Genomic DNA, 22,581 nt, shown 5'->3' with positions numbered 1-22,581 from the left:
AGAAAAAGTGCTAGTGGTTACCCTTAGCACATTTCATTCCAGAATCTCCCATCACTTTACAGACATCTATGTTTTCACATTATAAAGATAAGGATATTGGAGCCGCAAAGAAATCATTCATTTGCTCCTATATTGCCCATGTAGGCTGAGCAAAGAACCAGAAGTTAAGACTTGTGGTGTTTGTGGGCAGAAAATTTCAAAGCTGGGTCCCTTCAAACGTCACGCAAAACCCTTGGTCTCTGGCTTGTACACTGACCCAGGGATGGGCCCCAGCAAGCCTCCTGGTCACGCCTGGCAGCTGGCTGGACATCCCAGGGACCTGTCCACAGCGGGCAGCGACCAAGGTCTGGTTTAATCCCAGCTGGCCTCATCCATGTGGGAAGGACAGAGTTAAGTCCACGCACGAACAGACACACACTCTTCTCTCCCCACCAAGCCTCCTACTAAGAGACTTCACAGCATTAGGGGAAGCTGCCCTCTGGGCCAGATCCTGCCAGCCAAGGTCACAAACTATGCTCCTATGCACCTAGCAAATAGTAAGAAGGTTTACTCCTTCACACAGAAACGTGAACTTTGGGTATCAATTCATGCCCTGGCTCCATTTTCCAGTTCTGTACTTGCACATGCATGTGTGTGTAGTGTGGGTCCGTTTTAAGATAAATATTTACAGTGAGCCTACATATCTATTCTTAGAAACAAAGGTAATAAAATCTTAAATGTCATAAGCCAGATCAACTGAGTTTCAAACCAAGTCCTCTTTCTTAAACATACTTGTTTCTAATAAATCGTTTCACAAGCAAACATTGTGTATGCAGTACCAAATAATGATGCCTTGTGAACAATGAGTGCTTTCATACTGCCTGACATCTCTGGCCTGCGCCAGGCTTCGACAGAGAATTTAGTCACTGGGGCAACACTGGCAGGGCCCACTACAGAGCTGTAGTCTTGTTTTCCTTGTGGTCAAAGTGCTGCTGAGCTCCAGTTATTAAGTTATTCCAATGCTATCCCGACTATGTACACACACACACACACACACACACACACACCAAGTTTGCAATGGCTTAATGTTATTGCATTTGCAAATGACAGCATACCAAATGTTACACGCTTGCAGTCTTGAATTCATCTTTTCAAATTTTCTCACCTTATACAAAATAACCTCTTAACCACCTCCAGTCCCCCTCCGCCCTTTCTCACTTCTGGTAGAAAAACTGCAAGCAGGATTGCTCTGTAATAGAAACCTTACACTGTCTTCCAAACTTATTACAGCTGCCTTCGGTATAAAATGAAACCTTAGAGAATGTTATTTAAAATGTTTTTAAAAAGTCAGTAGGTCTCATGTTTCATTTCTCCACATCAGGCTTTGATTTCCTTTGCAACCTTATTCTCTGCCCTTAAACAAGTCGGAGAAGGAGGCCTGGACGTCTTGGAAAAGGGCCCAGGATGCCAGCATCTGCTGAACCCTGCGCTCCTCCTCTCAAACCCTTCAGCGACCCACCACTCCTCGGAATCCATAAAAACCTCAGAAACAGTGAGCAGTAAGTAGATGACAGTGTCTGGACTCCTGTCCTAACTTCTGAAAAACCGAGGTGATGGCAGGGTGCAGATGGTGGACGAGGATGCAGGCTGGGCAGAGTGGGGGCCCCCTTTGTGGCCTGGCCCAGTGGGTACTAGGGCAGAGACAAAGGGGATGATGACCTCAAGGGCTCATGTGTTCTCCCCACCAGGAACCTCCCCGGTCACTGGGCAAACCAAACCCCTCAAGTTTGCAACTTTTTTTTGCAACAAGCTGATATAAAAAGAATTCACTGATGAATTATCTCTGGGTGAGAGACTAAAGCCCAGTGCTAGTTCATCTCTTCTACTATGTGATAACAAAAATCACATCTTCTCCACCAGGAAGGACAGGAAGGATTTACAGTTTTAGGCAAGGTTCTCTTCTAGCATGTTTAACTCTCAGATATTACATAAAACAGATTTTCCTTTTTACAAAGGGAGTGAGATAAACACATGGAAAATAGGCTGACGAGTAGCTCCTGTTTCTTTACTGCAATTTTAATTATACATATATACACATATAAGAATAGACGTTCTGAGTTCAGCAGGTTGCAAATGCACCGTGCGTGGACCTGGAACAAGATGAGTACCTTCAAAAGAGTGATTGGAAGGTGCCTGTGTGAATTCCAAATTAAGACGGAATGGAAAGCAGTCCAAAGGGTGCGGCCACTGCTGCCGGGACAGTTGGCTGCACTGCTGGAATGAGGTTCCACCAAATAAACGCGTAGTAAACACAGGCTGAAGCGCTTTAAAAAAAATACATTCTCTCCCAGCATTCTCTCTCTCACTCTTGGTCTCGCCCCCTTTTTTCAAGTGTCCACTCGGCTAAAGCAGAAAGCCCAGCTGCTAAGAATTTAAATATCAGGATGGGCTCTGTCAAGCCCTGCTCTGTAGCTGGGAGCCATAACCCAACTAAAGACTGCAGCAGGAAAGCACAGCCTGCCTCCTTCCAAGAGGGAATTATTGAGGGAGAGAGAGAGGAAAAAACTACCTGAGTGACAAAGAATAAATCTTTGTTAATTGACCATTGAAATTTTATAACATGCCAGTCCTCCTCTGGACATAGTAATATGTTTGCTCATAAGAGATCTACAGCTTTTGCTCTGACATAGCAAAGGCCATAAAGAATGTCCACTGAGCCGAGAGGCCTCATGTCTACAGGCTCAGTAAACTTGCATCCCGGGGATCAGAAGGAGAACCAGGCTCTTAAATTACACCTATAAATTAATCAAGCACAGAGGGGCTGGTTTCCCGGCTCACACTGGTCTCCTGAGCATTCCTCCCCAAAAGTTAGGCAGTACTTGCCACAAAGAGCCATTTCAAAGCCACCTCTCTCGGGCAGTCCAACACCAAGACACTCGAATCACACGGAGTTCCCACTATTGATCTGGAAACAGCCAGTCTTCTGCTCTCAAGCCCCCATTCATTTAAGGAGCGTGGATAACCTTGCCTGCTCTGTCTTTAAATTAAAATCAAAATTTAATTACCCTTCCTCCAAAATGGCAGTCTCTTAGCAACTCCAAAGAGCTGAAAAGGGAAAGAACATTCTGCGATTTGGAGGACAAGTGAAAACAACTGAGAATTCTTTTTCTAAAGCCTGCCTAGCTTTTTTCTAAAGAGTAGGCGGTGGTTGCTTTTGTTGCATAAAAACGCACTAAACCAGTTAGCATGAGGCATGATTATTAGGAGGAGGAGGCCGATCAAAGCCCTCTGAAGTCTGAGGAGCCCAGAACTTGCTAAAGGCCTCGCGCTAATTACAATTAGTAGAATGAGTTCATTGCCTTGTCAAGACTCCACCTAATGCACTCAAGCCTGACAGGCTAAATCTCGTTGGGTTCTGAGTTTTGTTTTCGCAGAAACACGAGGCTTTCTCCAGCTTCTTAAGATCAGCACAAAGGAAGGTCAGAACTAAAAATGATCAGCAGAAAAAGGGAAGGCTATGATGGCCAGGAAAATTACACCTTCAGAAAGAGCCCAGGTGCCCATAGCTGGTATTTTGGCTTGTCACCTTCTAGAACAGATGAGTGGTCTGGGATGCTGGGCAGTCAGAGTCACCTGTTTTTGTTTTTTTGTTTTGTTTTGTTTTTAACACATTTTTGTAAAAGGTCACTGGTTTGTTGCTCTTTCTCCCTCGCAGGCTTGGCGCATGCTCCTTTTATTCTTTCCTCTTTGCTGCCTGGTCACCCAGGTATCCGCATCTTCTGTCTGGATATCTGACTCTCGGAAGTCTTGTAGAATCGGCTGGGGCTCCCACTTCCTCTAAAACACACACCTCTCTCTGCAGAGACAGTGAAGTCTGCAGAACAAACTTGTTTGGGTCAAAATGAAGTGTCCTCCCTCCAGCACTAAAGTCACAAAGTGACTGATGGAGGCTGCACCCTGTGAAATGCTAGAAGCAAAACACCACTAATGCCTTTGTGCTTGCTCGATGAAGTGAAGGAGAGAGTAAAGTGCTGGCTGGGTTCAGGGCCTGGGAAGACCAAAGCAGGTGGAGGCAAAGGACCTTCCCTAATTAATGTTCCAGGCTGTATTATTTGGCTTCGGGTTGAGTGGCTTCTACCAGCTGGGTATCAATTTGGGTCTTCTTGGGCAAATTACAGGAGCAGGGCTGTGTGTTATTTACACCCTAAGTGTTTAAGATACTCTTAGCTCTCTGTCTTCAAAAAGTTTCACCAGAACTGAAGATTCTTTGGTAACCAGAGAGTGATTATGCCAAATTTAGGTTCAAAATTGGTCTCCTTTTGCTAAAAGAAGTCACGGTTTTGGGATGATGAAAAAGTCCTGGAGATGAACAATGGTGATGTCAGTTGCACAACAAATGGAATGTACTTAATGTCACTGAATTACACATTCAAAAATGGTTACAGCGGTATATTTATGTTATGTATATTTTACCACGATCTTTTTTTAAAAGGAGACATAGCAAAGGTGACAATATCTCAGAGTGAACAAGATCAATTTCTAGGGTCATGGAAAACCTACCTTCTCAATCAGCGAGGTATATTGACCTTGTCCAGTTTACTCAGTGAGAGCTTTTCTGTCTCCTGACCCTCACACACTAGGCAGGAGGTCCCTCCCTAGGTTGTGCTTGGGTTTTGACACTGATACAAAACTCAGACGTCAGTCTCCCAGGCTCCCTCCTGAGGAGCTGAGGTAAACACAGCTGAGAGCATTCACGCCTGGGAGTCACATCAGAGCCTCAGCAGCCGCCACTCACCATAGGGGGTGCAACATCTTTCAGGAATGCAAGATTATCAGCTGGTGTCTGCATAGCTGGGTTTCCTTCGGGGGGAAGAGAATGTCTCCTTTGAGCTGGAAAAGTTTGTTTTTTTTAATGTCCAGGAATGAAGTATACCCTCTTATTACAATGGGTGGACTCCTAATTAGTGTATCTTCTCTCAAATGATTTGCAAAGAAGCTAAAAACCAAACCACAGGGGAGCCCTCCCTCAAAGACAGCAAGCACTCCAAGTAAGTAAGGCCCCTTAGCTTTACAACGTTTGACTGAAATCTACCAAAAACGATCCAGTGAACCAACCTTTACAAATCTGTCCTAGAAAAATATTCACACAGATGCCTAATAAATAAGCATGTACAAAGCTTGTCACTGTAGTGTTTTCTTACTGGAAAACAAAAGATCTGCACAACAATCATATCGTGTAATATGATTAAACAAATTGTACTATATCCATGAAAGAAGAGCATATTGGCCACTAGTAAGAATGAAGGAGATTGCGATGTGCAGACATGGGGGGATGTCCATTGTAAAAATGCCGGCAGGCTTCATCAACTTTCGCCATCTAAAAAGCCTTTCTTCTAGAGAAGTCTAGAAAATCTAGAGAAGTCTAGAAAATCTATCATGCTCATCTCTCACATGCCTTGTTTTGCTCCTAGGGTGGTTTGAGCAGAAGTAAAAGCTTTTAGCCCATCTGAGCAAACAAGAAATGCCGCCCTTTGATAGGAATAACATGAGAGGCTGAACAATCAATCCCATTTGTTTTCTTGGAGATGAAACTCAGAAACTGAAAATAATCATGGTTCTACATACTTCTAAGTACAGCATGACCTAAAGAGAAACTTCAAAATCGTCACCCAGATCACAAAAGCCTTCAATCCAAATGCCACTGCTTTTCTCACTGTCCAAGCCAGATGGGAAGCCTCAAGTCAGGTCCCAGCTCCAGTCCCTCCCTATGAACACTCGGTGAGAGTCTCACATACAGAATGGCTTTGTTTCTTTAGTACAAAATGTAAAATTTATTTTATTTATTTTGAGATGGAGTCTCGCTCTGTTGCCCAGGCTGGAGTGCAATGGCACAGTCTCAGCTCACTGCAACCTCTGCTTCCCGGGTACAAGCAATTCTCCTGCCTCAGCCTCCAGAATAGCTGGGACTACAGGCGTGCGCCATGATGCCTGGCTAATTTTTAATATTTTAACTTTTGTTAGTTTGTTTTTGAGAAGTCTCACTCTGTCACCCAGGCTGGAGTGCAGTGGAACAATCTCGGCTCACTGCAACCTCCGTCTCCCAGGTTCAAGTGATTCTCCTGCCTCGGCCTCCCAAGTAGCTAGCATTACAGGCACACACCACCACGCCTGGCTAATTTTGGTATTTTTTAGTAGAGATGGGGGTTTTAGCATGTTGGCCAGGCTGGTCTCGAACTCCTGACTTCAAATGATCCACCTGCCTCAGCCTCTCAAAGTGCCGGGATTTCAGGCGTGAGCCAGCACGCCCAGTCAAAATGTAAAATTTAAAGGGCTAAGTTCTTTACCTTTCAGTTTCAGTACAGAGTGTACACTGAACCAGTAAAATGAGAACTTCCTTTTACTAATAGAGCGTAATTTCCAAAAGATCCTACTAGAATAATATCCAATGCTTGTCTCTCAAAAGACCACAGTCTCCCTGATCCGGTGGGGAATATGTCTGGGGCACCGTTTGACCTGTAGATTTGCATACTTACTTGGGGATGGACAGAATTCCTGCCAGCCTTGTTTGGGAGAATCCTGTAATCCAGAGGCTTTGAGAGAAAGAAAGAAAAACTTGGAGTTCCATCAAGATCTAGAAATTTCCATCCCAATTTATGGTCTTTGACCTCAAAATGTGACCTGAAGAACTACATGAGGGCAAAGTCTTATGCCTCATTCAGACAACTGTGACCCTCTCGACCACATACAGGCTAAATGAGCACAACACGTGCTTCACAGAGAATTAACCACTGCAACTCAGCAAATACACAAAATCCTAGCTAGAGAGCTCTGCTCTATTTTCTCCCATCAAGCGAAAGCAATGAGGTTCCCATTGCTTCATCTGTTTCTTCTCAGAACAGGAAACAGAACAACCTCCCTACAGCAACACCAACACCCTCGGCCATCTCTTCCCCACAGACACCCACATTTGTTTTATTTTTTTTTTTTGAGACGGAGTCTCGCTCTGTCGTCCGGGCTGGAGTGCAGTGGCCAGATCTCAGCTCACTGCAAGCTCCGCCTCCCGGGTTTACGCCATTCTCCTGCCTCAGCCTCCCCAGTAGCTGGGACTACAGGCGCCCGTCACCTCGCCCGGCTAGTTTTTTTTGTATTTTTTTAGTAGAGACGGGGTTTCACCATGTTAGCCAGGATGGTCTCAATCTCCTGACCTCGTGATCCGCCCGTCTCGGCCTCCCAAAGTGCTGGGATTACAGGCTTGAGCCACTGTGCCCGGCCGAGACACCCACATTTGACCAGCTATAGTGAGAGGTGCACAGTGGCTCTCTGACGCCACCCTCCCAAATCAAACCCGCTCTCTAAGTAGGGAGCACGTCCTACCTGTAGATAGAACCCTACAGCATCCTACCTTCTCTGACGGTGAAAACAAACCAAGCACAAAGACCGTGAATACAAGAGCCGGGTCTCCTAAGGGACAGCGAATCCAGGAAAACAAACCAACAGACACATCTTTTAAAAGGGGAAGAACACAAAGCATTCCACGCACCCATCTTAACAAGAGTTGGCAGGCCAGGCGCAGTGGCTCATGCCTGTAATCCCAGCACTTTGGGAGGCCTGGGCGGGCAGATCACCTGAGGTCAGGAGTTCAAGACTAGCCTGGGCAACATGGTGAAACTCCGTCTCTACTAAAAACACACAAATTAGCGCGGTGTGATGGTGTCCGCCTGTAATCCCAGCTACCGTGAGGCTGAGGCAGGGGAATCACTTGAACCCAGGAGGCGGAGGTTGCAGTGGGCCAAGATCACGCCACTGCCCTCCAGCCTGAGCAAGAGAACAAGACTCCATCTCATAAAACTTCCCAACTGAGGTCTTTCGATTTATAAAGGCAGCCGTTGATACAGCCATATGAGTAAGTGAGTTTAGAGAGAAACTCTAATTTCTTGCTTCAGAATTTGCAATGTTAAGGACCATAAAACTCCAAATATAAGCAACTTATTAAACTTATTTTCTGATCATTTCAATTTAACACACACTGATAGAAACCTTGCTAAGTTTCAGCACATTACTGCACACTCTTACTGCCATCAATAAATTGACATTTCATGGCAAGTTTATTTGTCCAAGCTCTGACAGAAGCAGCTTTCTCTCTGCCCCATCCTCACCTGAATCTCCAGGTAACCTCTTCTTACAAAAAACTGTAAGATATTAACTTGATGTTAACACGTCCACATCCTCTTTGCCCACACCATAAATGAAATGCCAAGATTAAATGCCAGACCAAATATTAGCCCTCTCTCCAGCCACCTCACCCAGGCCCCCCCAACAGGAACCAAAAGCAGTCAATAAGGCTTCCTTCCTCAATGGTGGGGCAAAGGACAACGGGTAGCCTGTAGAGAAAGAGACAAAAAAGCTGACACTGCAGAGTTCTACCGTGCCCCATCCAGGCTGGCGTGTGCCTGCTCCCACCGCAGGGAGCTGGCACCCACAGAATACCACCTGCTCCCAAAGGCTTCCTGCTGGGGTCAGTTCTGCGGGAGAGTCTGTATTTGCCAGTCAGTACGTTCGGAGTGATCTAGCTGCCACTAACCAGCCTTTGCCCCCCGGGATCCCTGTTGTGAAACAGGAATGAAAAGCTGCTTTGTAGCAATCAAAAGCTCATTAAACAGTAGCTACCAAAGGAAGTTTTGAAATCTCTATCCTGGAGGAAAGGACAGGACTGACCCTTCCTTTCATCAGGAGGGGCTCAGGGTACGTGACTCTGTCTGGAGATGCAAGAGGAAGTGTGGGACCGACGCACAATACTGACTAACAGTTGCATGGTACTATTATTTAAAAGCGCTGCCTCTCCTAGCACCTCCTCCTCCCCATAGTGCTACAAGGAAAAAGTGGGTCATCATCCCCATTTTACATGCAAGGAAACTGAGACTCAGAGGTTCCATGCCTTTTCCAAGGCCATAGAGTTCGCAAGGATGGAAAAAGAACTTGACACTCATCTCCATGTAGTTTCCACCTGAACCTCCAGAGAGGGCATCTGGCACAGAGTAGAGACCCTTAGGGGTTGTCTGCAACAGTGATGGTTTGTAAGAACGGGATGAGATGGCTGCTGGGGACACAAAAGCGGCAAAAGGAAAGTGTTTCCTCCTCAAGCCCGCTCCAGTTCCGTGATCTCCTGTCAACTAAACAAGCCCACTTAGAAAGGCTGTCGCTGTGACCCATTACCTGGCACGCCACCCCAATCCCTTCTCAATAGAGGGGCTTTCTGCCTCCCTCCGGTGAGATTTTGCAACTCTAGAGCTGGCATGCAGAGCCTGTGTCAGGGTAGGACACCAAGTCTTACACTCAAGAGCAAGAAATGGAAAAGAATTCACTGGCAGCGAAACCAGGAGTATGGAAAATCAAATGAGGCCTGGCCAGGAAGCCTCTAAGTCAAGAGGCTTCAAGTTCAGAACCCCACAGGGCTCTATGGAGCCAAGACCTTGTGCCAGGAACAGGTACAAGCGTGACAACCTAAACGGTAATGGTCAGGCTTTCAACGTCCTAACGTCTCTGGACATGCAGAATCACGTCATTTAAATGATGCTACCATAGCCACTCCTCATCACACACAGAAACAAAAGTTCCATCCAGAAGCCACAGGGTGATGGAAACTGAGACCGAGACGCAGCCTTCCATCGGGAGCAAGTGGGCAGGAATGATTGAATCTTGACAGCTTCAGTAATGAATTGACCGGTTAATTAATTAACTAGGCCACCGCTTCTTCATTTGCTTAACCACTACTTTGTTCCAAACCCAGGAGAGAGTCCAAACTTCACACTCCAGCTGTGGTTTGAGGGACTCCGCCGTGCCTCGGTCCCCTGGCCCCAGCTCAGCTATCACACTGGAGCCTTTGTCTTCCTGGGACAGAGGCTGCCCCAAGCAGTCAACAACTTCAGCCATTCCTCCTTCTCCCACTGAGGATGGGCTGCCAAAAGCTCCCAAAAGCTCCAATCCAGGTGTCAACTCCACATTCGAGCTTATCAGTCAGTGCTTGGAATAAAAGACGCTTCATTCTCGAACACACACCTGAGGGGGGACTTCGCTCTGGTATGGATTCCTGTGAGCTTTCGGGCTGTGTCCCATCATGTCTGGAGCTGAGTTACAACAGATTTATGTCAAGGGCTAGTTGACAGTGCCATGCTGATCTGCCGCCAGCAAGTCGGGGCTGGTAGTGACGACTGACCCATCCAGAAGTGACATGCGGCCTCTGATGGGCCCCCAAACAGCAACTGCCTGCTGCTTACAGCTTTCATTCAAGGGAATGGGGACAGACAGGGGGAACACATTTCTGGAAAGTTAAACTGATGAAGGCCAGGCACAGTGGCTCGTACCTGTAATCTTAGCACTTTGGGAGGCCAAGGCAGGCAGATCACTCCAGGCTAGGAGTTTGAGACCAGCCTGGCCAACATGGTGAAACCCCATCTCTACTAAAAACTACAAAAACTAGCTGGGCATGGTGGCACACACCTATAATCCCATCTATTCAGGAGACTGAGGCAGGAGAATCACTTGAACCTGGGAGGCGGAGGTTTCAATGAGCCAAGATCATGCCACTGCACTCCAGCCTGGGCAACAGAGCAAGACTCTGTCTCTTTAAAAAAAAAACAAGGAATGGGGAGAAGACATACCTGGCCTTGGCAAAAATCAGAGGCACCATTTCTACCTCCACTGTACTTTGTCCCCCAAAATATCAAATACCAGACAAAAAGCTTGACGTACCTGAGGGTCTCTGGAAATGCAGAACTGGAATGCCCAAAAGAAGCAAGAATTCGTGATTCAAAGCCAAATCGTCTACATGAGTGAGGAAGAGCAACTAGTCTTTTAAGTTCCTATTTTTCTCCTGTACATTCTGTCTTCTGCAGCAAAGAGCTCAAAGCAGGGTGGGGTGACAGCAGCAGTCCCTACTGAAACACGCCACAGTGAACATCAAATGAAGAAGTCGGCTTGGAGAGCAAGGAGCGTTCATATAAGTAGGTGTGGAGAACACCCAGATGGAGGCCCCAGCTTCAGAATGCCTGCTCCAAGCCCTTACTTAGCAAATCATTTATCCCAGCTGAACGTGAACTTCCTCCACTGTAAAGTGAGGGAGGGGGTGGGGTGGGCGTAAAGAGGCCAACTCCATGAACTTCAAGTCTTCAAACTCCACACCCCTCTCCTGCAAGTCCAACAGCCAAATCAGTCTCAGGACGGCTTTGATGACAGCATGAATCAAAGGTGGAAACCTCAGCAGGAAATGTCAATGTCAGCCTCTGGCCACTTCTCTAGGTCCCAAAATGATTTTTTTTTATTTTTTTTTTTTTTTTGAGATGGAGTCTTGCTCTGTCACCCAGGCTGGTGTGCAGTGGCACAATCTCAGCTCACTGCAACCTTCGCCTCCCGGGTTCAAGCGATTCTCCTGCCTCAGCCTCCTGAGTAGCTGGGATTACAGGTACCCACCACCACGCCCGGGTAATTTTTGTATTTTTAGCAGAGACAGGGTTTCACCATGTTGGTCAGGCTGATCTTGAACTCCTGACCTCATGATCTGCCTGCCTTGGCCTCCCAAATTGCTGGGATTACAGGCATGAACCACTGCGCCTGGCTTTCTTTTTTCGTTTTCTTTTTGAGATGGAGTTTCACTCTTGCTGCCCAGGCTGGAGTGCAATGGCACGATCTTGGCTCACTGCAACCTCCAACTCCTGGGTTAAAGCAATTCTCCTGCCTCAGCTTCCTGAGTAGCTGGGATTACAGGTGCCCACCACAATGCCCGGCTAATTTTTGTATTTTTAGTAGAAACGAGGTTTCACCATGTTGGCCAGGCTGGTCTCTTAACTCCTGACCTTAGGTGATCCGCCCACCTCGGTCTCCCAAAGCGCTGGGTTACAGGTGTGAGCCACCGTGCCCAGCCCCAAAATGGCATTGTTTAATAAGACTGCTGATTGCGACTAATAAAAGCTATTAAAGATCTGTTCTAACCCTCAAAAGAATCCTGGTTTGGAAGGGAGGAAACCAGTATTTGTTGCTGGCCACCTACGTGCCAATCTGATGTTTTCATCTGCTAAGCCAACTGATGCCTCATAACCAATGTAGTGAGTTGAAGGATGACCTTTGAGAAGGTAAGTCCATGTCCTAAGCCTTGGAAACTAGGAATGTGACCTTATTTGAAGGAAAAGGTCTTTGCAAAGGTAATTAAGTTAAAAAGATCGAGGTTAGCTCATCCTGGATTTATGGTGGGCCCTAAATCCAGTGACAGGTGTCCTCACAAGAGGAAGACAGAAGGAGATTTTGAGACACACAGTGAGAACATGATTGCATGAAGACGGAGGCAGAGATTGGAGTGGTGCCTCTACAAGCCAAGGACAGCTACCAGAAGCTGGGAGAGGGGCGTGGAACCTGCCAACACCTTAATTTTGGACTTTTAGGCTCCAGAACTGTAAGAGAATAGATTTCTTTTGTTTTAAGCCAATGAGTTTACAGTAATTTGTTAGGGGTGCCCTAGGAAACCTAATACAACCATCATAGGAATGAGGTCAGTATCATCATTCCGATTTTACTGGTGATAAAACAGAGCCTCGGAAAAGCTAAATAATTTGTCCCAATTCACTAGGGGCCCCAGGCATGGCCACTGACAAACCTGCTATTGGCTCCATGGCACAAGCCACTTTTTTGTTCTAACATTCGTGAGTTCCGGTTCCTTCATTTTTGGACACAAGGAAAGTGAAATGAGTCATCCCAACATTGCAGCTTCACAGTGACAGGACCCCAGTCAGAATCCAGGGCTCCGGTACTGCTCAATGATGAACGATGGTGAAGATGTGCCACCTCCCGGAGCCAGCTATTTTAGGGGAGCCCATTTTATCATTGCCACAATTACCAAAATGTGGAGCATCACACTAATTTTCCCTTGCAGTAAATAGCTGAAAAGTCATGGTGTCAATTTTAATGAGGATCAAGCCAGGCTCCTAAAAGGGCTCCCATAAATGAGAGCATTTCCCTTACACACAACAATGGCTTGCTGTTTAATTCCAGAACACAAGAATGTCACTTAAATTACACGGCTTTTACATTAAAGTGCTTATGGGAACGCCTTTCCAAGGAAGAATTTCAATAAAAAGATCTCACCCATCTTGATGCTTCATAATATCTGAACCACGATCTATGTATCATAGCCACAAAAATAAAACCCCAAAGAATGTGGGCAAGAAAGGGACTTTGCTTGCACTGGGATAGGGTTTCTGATTTTCTGTGAAACAGAGAGGTGGCTGAAAAGCTGGTATCACACAGCAGTGTATCACATTTGGGCCTGTGGGCTACCAGAAATTCACTGCTTAAGCCTGAATCCTTTTTGTTTCCACTTGCTGAGATGTTCAGAATGACTGCCAACCCTGTACGTCTACATGAGCCTCTTTAGCTGACTCAATTCTTATTTTATTAGTGCTTCGCAAAGCAATTACTAGGGTTTTGAGCAGAGATGAGAGTATTTCACACTTCCATCTTTACTGAAAATGTCTTATACTCCACTGACTTTTGGCTTCTATTTATAAAGAAGGTTCAAGGCTTGGAAAATTATTGGAGTTGAGCTTTAATGGATATTCCCAACCAGCATTGTGTCATTATTGGCCCGTGTTTAGCTGGGCGATCTCCCAAATTTGTGACATAATCAGGCCTCTCTCTGCATTACTCCATACACTCCACGCTCTCTCTACATTACACCACTGAATCATACGCTCTTTTCAACAAGACTGATTGCCAGGGGATTAACATTAGACAGCACAATTCCATTATTCAGCAGCCCAATCCAAATCCCAACCCTAAACTCTAAGAGAGACTTCAGGGCTTCACAGGGATGAGCTGCCAGAAAGCTCAAAGGGGAGGTGGGGTGAGGGGCTTTTGAATGTTTTACATAACAACTCAACCTAAAACTTGCTGTAAGCAAGAGCCCAGACCGGAGTGGCCGCGATCTGACTCCACAATGCCTGGAATGGCCCCAGCCCAGCCTAATGAATGATTTGTAGACCTATGCAAAGCTATAATCCCAAAAGACTGCTACAGCACAATTATTTTTTCCCACAATAAATTACTTAATTTCAAAATTAGGTATTTAGAACGTTTAGCCCAAAATCTAACTCTCTTTCCCTAAATAGAAATGTTTTTATGTCACATTCAGTATACACAAGAACCCAGGTAAATGCCAAGCCATAGGCTCTTTGATCAATGGATTCATAGTGTATCAACGCCAAAATAAATGTTAACCATTTTCTTCTCATATTTGAGTGTTACTTCTCTTTTTGTTTGTTTTGTAAAATATCTGAACATAGTAATTTCCACTAAGAAACACGCCACAAATATCTCCATGGGGAAAGAGTTCTAAAACTCACTCTTTTATGAACATCTATAGTATCAACATTATTCAAGGACCTATCAAATTTTGCCTGAAGGCTTCTGAAGAACAAAACTCAAATCTTCGAATAAGCACTATTTTTCCTGAATGCTTATATGCAAATGAAAGTAATGGCTATACCATGCTTTCTAAGGCAGAGTGTCTTGCAGATCCAATTCCATTTAACTTGACAGAAAATCAAAATAGTTTTGTTTACTTTTCAGTTAACCTAAAATTTTCATTAGCCAAATCTTTGCAATGTGGTTAATCAAGCTTTTGGATTATTAGTTAGTGGCTTTTTGGGCAATTTCAATATCTATGGGGTCTCTCTCTTCAAAGATATTTTGTTGAAGGAGACCCACATGTGAGATGATACTAGGGACACACACAACCGGCAATAATGCAGGAGACACTTTGTTTACAGAGGCACAGTGGGTGGTGTGGGCTTGTGGAATTACCAACAGTCACATTACAGCAAAACGTGAGTGTGAACTGAGTTAAGTCTGTAGCAGAAGTCAGCAATCTGCATTTAGGGAGGGCAAACCAAAAGAAAGGGCTCATGGTGGCAGGTTGAAAGTCATGGCACATGACAGGAAAGAGAAAAGATGGCCCCTACATGGAAAGGATCTTAACTTGCCATCCTGCAACAGTGAAATATGTCTTAGGTAGAGTTCCATATGTTAGCAATCCTCCAAGACAGAGAAACATCCTTTCTCCATTAGTTACAACAAAGCCCCATCATCACAGGCAAAACTTGGGAAGAAATTTGAGTTTCCAAGACAACAGGCTTGGTGGTCTCCAATGTTTAATTAAAATGGCCTACTTATCTGTGCACTCTGACAAAAATGTATTTATAAGCTCATATACATGGTTCCCTTTGCACAGAGGAAATAGCTGCCAGGAACAGACACTGAACTGGTACTGTCTAATGACTTTGTGATGGAAGTGAAGGGCCCTCAACATTCACCTTTTTCCAGCCAACCACAGGCTCAGTCCTCAGACCTTTTCCTTTACTCTTCAGCTGGCGTTCTACAGTTGCCCTGTTGGGGAAATGATGCTTCTCTTTTAAAACCAAAGGTCTCCTACAGCACATCTGCACCCTTTTCACCTGCCCAGTTAACATTTTCAGAGCAATCTCAGCTTCCAGAATGTCAGACATTTCATACCACGTCCACTTTACACAGATGACGCTTGGGAACCATGAGGATCATGCAAAGCTCATAAACCCTGGCTGCCTGGAAAACAGAATATTGTCAGATGACAGAAGCAGCCTTCTAAAATGATAGTAGAAAGAATAAGAACGAACCAATTCTCCTGAAACTTTTGGGAGAAACAGGACTTAACGTTCACGCTTTCAAACAAGTCAAGCAAGAACGGGCTGGTGTGTAGCCGCCACACGAGGAGAGGCAAACTCACCCACAACATCCAGGTGGTACGTGTGATTGATGGACCCGTATTCATTCTCCACCACACAGGTATAATTTCCCTTGTCAGATGGGACCACGCTTTCCATAATGAGGCTCCAGTGCTGGTTTCGTACCTGAAAAGACCAAAGCAAAGGCGGTTATTTAACAATCCTAGCACAGAATACCAAGTACCGTGCTTTCTTGATTTAAAAAGAAGCTGAAGGAGGCAAGGAAGGAATAGAAGAATCACCTAAATTCTAAATGGATAACTGTCACAAAGAATCATGAGAAATGAAAACCATCATCATCATCATGGTGAACACCTGTGAAGCAAATATTGACACATTCAGATGTGCAGAGGTATTCAGCAGTGTAGACCATGGGCCTGTTACCATTGTGGATTTGAGGGTTCCTCCAGGAGAGGCCAAGTGGCCAGGAAGCCTGAACACCAGCCAGCCTGGTGCCAATGGCCACGGGCAGGCAAGCTACCAGTTTGCGCATCCACTGGGAACCTTCAGCCTCTATGGCATCACAGAATCATCTAGAACTAACACTAGTGAGCACTTACTGTATGCCAGGCACTGCTCCAAGACCTCTGTCCTGCCTTAGCTAATTCATTTCTCCTAAGGAGCTCATAGTTCTCAGATGTTGTCTGGATGTCTCAGGAAGTTTCAGCTGGAAACATAGGTCTGCCCTTCCCATGTCTGGTGGTGGCTGAATAGATACACACGTTCCTCAGAGAAATACCCAGAATTCCAAATATGGGAGCAATGAATCCTTACAAAACTCAAGTTGTATATCAGTCTGTTCACAAACTTCTTGAGACTTTTCAAAGATAAGCAGCACATGTGAAAATCAGCTACTGTGACTCCTACCCAAGGTTCTGTCAATACACGAAGAGATGCCATTCTAATGTTCTCCCCCTGCTTTTCAAATATTTCCATAAACTTAAATGTTCAAACATGCGTGAGTTTTCCTTACTACAAAACGTAACATCTCGTATCTTCAGGGTTCAAGGCTTTAGTATTTCTATCTGAATCCAAGTCACTCTCTATAGGTGTTTTGGACAAGGCACTCCAGTGAAATGAAGTAAAAAAATAAACAGTCAAGGCCTACTAACCTCAGCTATCATTTCAGGAATTTCAACTGACCTTCTGAGCCATGCCCTGGGCACTGCAAGTATTTTGGGTTAATCACGTAAAAAATGAATACAGGCAGTGCATTTGCAAGCACATGAGTGATACAAGAAACTAGAGAATAAAGAAAATCATCTCGTAACCACTCCATTATAAAAACAGGAGGGCAGAGCAGCTGTCCACTTTGCAAAGCAGCACCAGTGATTAGCCTGCCAACAGAGTTAAGAGATGCGAGGAGCACGCTGGAGAGCCACGATTTTCATGTCAGCCATTGAGTTCTGTGCAAGCCACGACTGCAGGGTGGAGTTACTGCTGCTGAGTTCTAAAACCAGGTCGCTGTTCATCACCGACAGTCTTAGAAAGGATCACTGGGTGAAGGTTGGCCTCTTTCCTCCTTAACAGAGTACAAGCAGTGAGTTAAGACAGTTCTGGACAGTCACTTTGCTCGGCTGCTGCAGTCACCAACAACTATGAAGGCTGTTTCAGAGTCTAAACAGCCTGGAGCTGGTGATGGGAAACTGATCCTCACTGTCGCAGGTAAAATGTCTGGCAGTAAAATGAATCTATGGGCATCTGATCGACCGTGGAGAGTCTGTACTGTACTCTACATCAAAGACTCGCTTTCTGCTCTTGGTTGAGCCATAGACTTAACAGGACCCAAACAAGATGCTACTGCGTCTCCCCTTAGAAGAGATAAGCACCTTCCATTCAGAATGTGTCTTCTGGAGGAGAAGGAGATATGGATGCTAAATCTTCCAGCGCAATGAGAATTCCCTACATAAATCCTGGATCCCTGGGTGCTACGATGGTGTCGTCATGCTAAGAGCATGGGACACGTAGGTATAAGCTCCTTGATTTTACTTGAAGGTCACAGACCCAAAAGGAGACCCTCCCTTCACCTCAAGCTCTCAGGGGTAACAGAAATGATTCTCTCTTTGCCTATGGGGAACCAGTCATGTGGCAGGTAACTTAGGGAGGTGGCCATGGGTCTCCACGTTGCCAAGCCATGTAATCCAGCATTTATCCCTGCTGTAAATACTCAGTTCTTTGAGCCCCCGCTCAAATGTCATGCCCATAAGCCCTTAATCATGGCTAGTGCCTGTCTCTGGACCCCATTCAAACTGTCAATGTCTTTCTTGTGCCTGGATCCAGATTTGGCACACAGAGTATTCCAAATGGAGCTGAACCTGAACTGCACAGGGAGGGACATCGCCTGACTCAGCTGAGACATTAAATCTTGGCATATGTAGCTTGGCTCACTGCTCCCTCTTTTTAACCCCAGGGGATATGGTCAGCTCGAGTCTCTCACTGGGGCCATGGCATTCCGTGCAAGATCCCTCTTCAAGAGCACGTGCTCCCTGAATATTTACTTCCTGGAGATGCACTACAAATATTAATAAGTTAACGTTTGTAAAATGTTTTTACAATGAGAAGCACAATTACCAAACAGGGTGCTTCTGTCCATCCAGAAATCTTGGTACTAGATCAATATTGCCCCATGCAGTGCTGTTAATATTTATTTTCTTACACCATTGCTCCAGTATTTGATTTATTGACCCAAATTTTATGAGCTGTAGCATTTTCCAAATGGATGCCCTTCAACGCCACCAACAGTGGGACTGCTGGACACTTTTGTAGGGGATATCCTACCACTGATTAGTGGTTGCTTAATAGCCAGCTAAGAAACTACAATAATAACTTGATAAAGATGGCAAACAAAAGCACAAAGCTTGGGGGTTTTTTCATTACTCTATTTTCATATGGAGATTCAATATAAACCTAAAGAAATGACTCTTCTGATGACGTAAGATATACGATGCATGTTTCTAAATTCCTCAGATTTTCAGTGCTACAATTCTTTTGCCAGTTAGGCCAAATGCACATACACCATCTTTGCTTTCAGAGAAGAGGGAATGTAAATACCCAATAAACATATGAAAAGATGCTTAACCTCATTAACGATCAGGGAAATGCAAATTAAAACAATAATGAGACACTGTTATTCACCAGCTGATTAACAAAAATTAGAAGGATCAGTGTTATTCAGTACTTGGTGAATGTATAGGGAAATAAAAGATTCCAGTTGAGAATGGGAACATAAATTGAGAAAAACCTTTGTGTAAAATAACTTGCTGGTACCCATTAAAATTAGCAGCACACATTTTTTTGACCCAGTTAATTCTACTTCTAGAAAGCTAGCCCACAGAAAATGGCACAATTACTTCAAGGCACATGAACAAAACTGCTGCTTCAAGCACTGCTTGTAAGAGCAAAAAACTGTCAAGGAGAGAGACATTAAGAATGTATAGTACATCCTGTATGAACTAATGAATTGTTCATTCAAACAGCGTAGTCTATAGTCATAAAAAAGAATGAAGCATTATGTCCAGACCTGGTAAGGTGTCATTAAACAGTTATTGATAAATGAAAAACAATTAATTTGTGATTCCAATTTATTAAAAAAAAAAAAAAAAAAAAAGCAGACACATTTACCACCCTAAAGATGCATATAGAACTGAAAGTATAAGCCTGACTATAAACATAGCTAAAGTCAGAAAGAAAATATACCAAATTGTTAGCAATGTACCTCATATAATTAAGCACTGGGATTACGGGTATTGTTTACTTTTTTCTCATTTCTACCTTTCAAACAAACAGAAATCTCAACACACACAACAACAAAAAATATAATAAAACAGCTCCTTAGATAATCATTCAATAGTAGCTACCTCCTGCAGAACCAATGGATCTGGCAAAACAAACACAAAAGCCAGAGACGGAAGAAATTCTGCACCAACCAACACAAGACTCTTTCTTTCCTGCTCATGGCCAAATCTTTGTGGAATTCATCATTATTTTTCATCTGCCAGTAACAGAACAGGAGAGCATGGGCTTCAAAACCATGTTCACTAAAGACTTTTTAAAAATAACATTTCAATATTGAAATAAAGCAGATTGAAGCAAAATGTTCTAAACTCCCAAGTGTAATACAAAAAGCGGATTCCATGAACATTCCACACCCTAAACACACAAAGACACAAGGTGGCCCAGACAGGTTTTTCGGAATTCTTCTGTTACCTTCATTCCCCCAAAATGCCTATTAAATCCCAGGCTACCCTCAGGTGACAACTGGGAATGTAGATTTAGTTTGTTGACACCAAAACACCAAAGTGAAAGGTGAAGGGTGAAAGGTTAAAGACCCAGGCTGTCACCTGGATATTTACCTTCCACATTGCAAAAAAACCCAGACATTTCCAAATACCCAGGTGTTAGATAACAAGCAGAATAAACATCCAGAAGGTGATAGAAAGTTTTACTCTGTGCCAGGTAGAACACTGTGTCCATGTGATATCAGAAAGATATTCCCAAGCCTTTCTCCCACCAGTACCAGCACCCAATTTACCCAGGAAGACAGCAATCTCTTGTAATCCCGGCCTTCACACAGGCACCCACCCCATGAACAGATCAGTTCTTTCAACAGATGAGTTGCCATTAAAATCCAAAAAATATGCCAGGTATGGTGGCTCATGCCTGTAATCCCAGCACTTTGGGAGGCCAAGGCGGGCAGATCATTTGAGGCCAGGAGTTCGAGGCCAGCCTGACCAACATGGTGAAACACCATCTCTACTAAAAAGATAAAAATTACTCAGGCATGGTAGCAGGTGCCTGTAATCCCAGCTACTCAGGAGGCTGAGGCAAGAGAATCACTTGAACCTGGGAGACAGAGGCTGCAGTGAGCTGAGATTGTGCCACTGTACTCCAGCCTGGGTGAGAGAGTGACACTCTGTCTCAAAACAAAACAAAAAACCAAAAATTCATAAAATCTTACTCTCCCATCCCAGCTCCCCACTTTCAGCAGGTGCCTGGGGGACTTGAAACCATCCTTTCTGAAAGCGTTTGTGCCAACTAAGCTTGCATGTCAAGGACAGAGGTACTTGCTGTTGCTCACCACCACGCAGATGTGGAGGCAAACGCCTGTTAATGCTTAAACTCCAACATTGATACATGAAGTTTGCTTTTCAGGAGGTGTCCAGAGAACAAGGCCGGGCAATCTGATCCTCGGGAACAGTGGCAGAAACTCTTCCCTCTACTCAGTAAACAACCACTGGATCTCTCTGGAGGAGGTGGGAAGTGAATCACAACATGCCATGTTTTCTTAGATGCTCGTTGCTTGTAGGTGCTCGCAAAGGTGGCTGCGGCAGGACATCCACCGCCTGTTCAACCTAGCTCTTTAAAAATGTCACGATCTTCCCCATTTTTGCTATTGCAAAACAGACAAATGCCATATGGTCCTGCAATTCCACTCCTAGGTATATACCAGAGAAACTTATAGCAAGGACTGGGACAGACACTTGTACATCAATTGCTACATTATTCACAATAGCCAAAAGGGAGAGGCAACCCAAGTGATCATCAGCAGATGAATGAACAAAATGTGGTATATCCATACAATGGAATATAATTCAGCCATAAAAAGGAATGAAGTTTTGATTCCTGCTACAATATGGACGGAACTTCGTTAAGTGAAATAAGCCAGACACAAAAGGAAAAATATCCTGATTTCACTTATATAAGATACACAGAATAGGCAAATTCATAGACACAAAAAGTAGGTTAGAGGTTACCAGGTGCAGTGGGGGAGGGGAAATGAGTACTTACTGCTTAATGGGTACAAAGTTGCTGTTTGGAGAGATGAAAATGTTTTGAAAATAGTGGTGATGGTTACACAATACCGTGAATATAATTAATGTCTACTAAACTTGATAATGACTTAAACAGCAGATTTTAGGTTATGCATATATTACCACAATAAATGTGAAAACCTCATAACCAGCTGGGCACAGTGTCTCAAGCCTGTAATTCCAACACTTTGGGAGGTTGAGGCGGGAGGATCGCTTGAGCCTATGCGTTCGAGGCCAGCCTAGGCAACAAAGTGAGACCCCCGTCTCTGCAAAAAATTTAAAACTTAGCCAAATGTCGGGCCATGCACCTGTGGTCCTAGCTACACAGGAGGCTGAGGCAGGAGGATCACTTGAACTCAGGAGGTCAAGACTGCACTGAGCCATGTTCGTACCACTGCACTCCAGCCTGGGCAATATTAGAGGGACTCTGTCTCAAAAATAAACAAATAAATAACCCACAGAAGTCTTGGAAGTTGGAAGAACAGCATCATATCCCCAACTTTGCTCTCAAGAGTATACCTTGGGCTAGACCTTTGCATGCTTTTGGGGAGCCATTACTTTCATTATGTTTCTCGTTCAACAACGACAGTGTTTTTACAAAACATGGAACTACATTTGAAGAAAGCAGTTTAGCGAGAGCATAAATTCTGGTGCAAAACCACCTGGGTCCAAATGGCAGCTGTGCGACCTATGAGGTAGGTGTAGGGCAAGCCCTCAAATGAAAAAGGGCAAAATAACAGTGTCTGCCTCTTTGGGCTGTGGAAGGACTGAGCAACTTGCTCCATGGGAGGCACCTGGAAAGTCACGATGCAGGGGAGCAGTCCATAAACGTTGGTTAATACAAACGTATGCCTGTGTCCTCATCAAGGACCGCTTGATCTGGGATTAAAGCTGAAATGTCTTCGCTGCAAAAAATCTCCGTAAAGTATAAACATGCTGATAAGTACATTAGTCATGATTTCTCCCCCTAAACATACTTGAAGATTAAG

At 44.6% G+C, this 22,581-nt stretch overlaps 1 protein-coding gene across 11 annotated transcripts in view; it reads right to left on the bottom strand.

Annotated features, from left to right (window-relative positions):
- Positions 1–22,581, bottom strand: part of FGFR2 (fibroblast growth factor receptor 2) — a 120,502-nt gene that overhangs the window by 45,070 nt on the left and 52,851 nt on the right. For all 11 annotated transcript variants that reach the window (XM_023224375.2, XM_023224369.2, XM_023224373.2 and 8 more), the window contains one exon: positions 15,785–15,908. In XM_023224375.2, the coding sequence (XP_023080143.1) occupies positions 15,785–15,908 (124 nt within the window). The remainder of the gene's footprint in view (positions 1–15,784; positions 15,909–22,581) is intronic.

The sequence above is a fragment of the Piliocolobus tephrosceles genome, chromosome 9, assembly GCF_002776525.5.
Source record: "Piliocolobus tephrosceles isolate RC106 chromosome 9, ASM277652v3, whole genome shotgun sequence".
NCBI classification, from domain to species: Eukaryota; Metazoa; Chordata; class Mammalia; order Primates; family Cercopithecidae; genus Piliocolobus; species Piliocolobus tephrosceles.
The sequence above is the reverse complement of the archived record's forward strand: the minus strand, read 5'-3'. Positions and strand labels throughout refer to the sequence as shown.